This window comes from Anastrepha ludens, chromosome 6 (assembly GCF_028408465.1).
Source record: "Anastrepha ludens isolate Willacy chromosome 6, idAnaLude1.1, whole genome shotgun sequence".
NCBI lineage: Eukaryota > Metazoa > Arthropoda > Insecta > Diptera > Tephritidae > Anastrepha > Anastrepha ludens.
Window position 1 is genome coordinate 46,146,485 of NC_071502.1, and position 2,228 is coordinate 46,148,712.

The 2,228-nt window shown below is 31.3% G+C and overlaps 1 protein-coding gene across 1 annotated transcript; it reads left to right on the forward strand.

Annotated features, from left to right (window-relative positions):
* Positions 1-791: 791 nt before the first annotated feature.
* On the forward strand, positions 792-1,640 carry LOC128868024 (uncharacterized). Its single transcript, XM_054109740.1, has 3 exons — positions 792-1,027; positions 1,114-1,168; positions 1,258-1,640. The coding sequence occupies exons 1-3, from the start codon at positions 963-965 to the stop codon at positions 1,396-1,398; spliced, it is 261 nt and encodes an 86-aa protein (XP_053965715.1). The 5' UTR covers positions 792-962; the 3' UTR covers positions 1,399-1,640.
* Positions 1,641-2,228: the final 588 nt, after the last annotated feature.

The window sequence follows — 2,228 nt, forward strand, 5'->3', positions numbered from 1 at the left end:
CACACTAAATACCAACCTCAATGGTCGTATGGAAACTAAAAATTCCAGACCTTTGGTTCAAAAATACCCAATTCATGTTTCTACCGGTGTGGCAATATTGGAAAATGTTATAAAAAATGCACATTTTTCAGCGCTCTCACGAGAAACAGAGTTTCACATCTAGTCATCTATGTCTGCAGCAGAGCTCAATTTGATTATAATTGGAGCTACGCTTTTATTGTTTGGGCGTCTACTTGTGTTTCTGCGTATATATAAATAAATTTATCTTTTTTAACACAGATTTTATACTTGTAACTTTGCAGGTAATCTCGTTAAAAAATCAAATGTATGATTAGCGGACGCGACGAAATAAAAGTGGTTTTTCCTTGTTAAGAGTTTCCACTATTTGTTTTATTTATTACTTCAGTGTAGGTTTACAAGTGGCACATATAGATTCCAATCCGATGCATGGTCAAAATACATATATATATGACACAAATCCATGGGAATAGTTAAGTTAAAAATATAAATAATTAAGTACCAGTTATAGAGTAACATAAAATTATTCTATGGCTTACAACGACCCTTTTCAATTTTTTACTACATTTTCAGAAAGGGGATAAACTTATGCCCTTTTTTCCCTTGCTTCCAAATTGCATCAATGGATTAAGTAGCATCCGAAATCAGTTGTCAAACTTTACTTAACCTTGTATAATTGAATCATGGGTTGAATTGAAATGGAAAGCATCAATTATAATTTTTTATTTTTTGTCATTTGTTGCTTTGCAATAATGACAGGAATTTTCTGTTTTTTTTCTTTTTTGTTTATAACAGGAAATGTCATTTCCCATATATTTTCAACACAGATTTGAATTCATTTTAGGCTAAAACAAATATTTTAGTTAAAGATTGGCTGCTTTTCTTGAGAACCTTCTTCTTCTTTTCTTTGCACAAATTAAAGCGGCTCGAGTCATAGCTAAGCAATGTTTTCCGCAACTCAACAAGTTCTGAAAAATCGCCGACGAATGTCTATTTTAGCAACGCTACAGTAAGTTTAATGTCCTGAAGGAAAATCTGCTTGACGGACTTATTTCATATACAAAGGTAATATGCATACATATGTATATATTTTAGGCGTGAGATTGCAGATAGAAAATCGTATCAAGATGAATTTGCTGTTGTCAAAGAGGTATGCACATATGCACGAATGTTCTTATATATTTTTGATTTGATGATTTCTCTCGTTCTTCTTAACTTCTTCTTTTTATATTACTATAGCAAAAAATAAGATTGCACAATTTTTTGGAAGAATTACAAGTGGAAGAGGACAAGATTCAAAGCAAAATTTGTGAAATAGGAGAAAACATAAACAAATTGGAACAAGCCATAAAAGGCGATAAGGATACACCTAAAAATTAACTGAGTTGAAATTTGATGAACTTTGGTTGTATGCCGTAGTCTATTAGCCTTAGTTTTATACCAGTCCTTATTAATGTACTATTATTAATTTTTTGATGTACTAGAAATGAATATATTTATTATGTGATAAGTGGATTAAAGCGGCACGAGCGGTTTAAATTTTGCGCCTAATTACAAATTATTCGATACCTTACAGGATGCGAAAAAATTCTAATGAAATTTACTGATTTTCTACTTACATGTTTGGCTATATTTTCTGTTTGCAATTGTCGGAAAGCAAACGACCTGGTAAACTTATTTATCTACATACATATTTTTTAGTTTTTTATTTATTTATATGGTAAATTACAAACTATAAACTTATTTTAGATTTAAACTAATATTAGTATGTATGAGTATCATAAAATTGTACAATATAATCGTGATGTCGATATCATTTCACAAAATGGCATATAAGTAACTTAACTTTATTAGTGTTTCTGCAGGTGCAAAGCCACCTATAGTAAATAATAATGGTTTCGAAAAACTAAATACTATTACATTTCCAAAAAGTAATCAGCGACGCAAGCACAACTACAGCAACAACCTTTAGCATGTAAACACAAGGAACTGCTCTACTTACCTGAATCAAATCGCTCATATCAGTTATTGACTGCATTTGTTAAAACCTCACTTTAATTGTATCTCTGCTTGACGATATGAGTGTATTTTACTCAGAGTTCAGCACTCAGCATGGAAACACCATGAGAGTTATTTATTCTCTATAGTATAGCAGGTGTACGAGTGTATGCATACATACGAGTATTTAGGAAGCAAACGGGAAGTGTCAG

Coding starts and splice junctions, on each gene's coding strand:
- LOC128868024 (XM_054109740.1), top strand. CDS start 963: ATGTTTTCCGCAACTCAACAAGTTCTGAAAAATCGCCGACGAATGTCT. Junction 1,028..1,113: donor TCTATTTTAGCAACGCTACA/GTAAGTTTAATG, acceptor TATATATTTTAG/GCGTGAGATTGCAGATAGAA. Junction 1,169..1,257: donor AATTTGCTGTTGTCAAAGAG/GTATGCACATAT, acceptor ATATTACTATAG/CAAAAAATAAGATTGCACAA.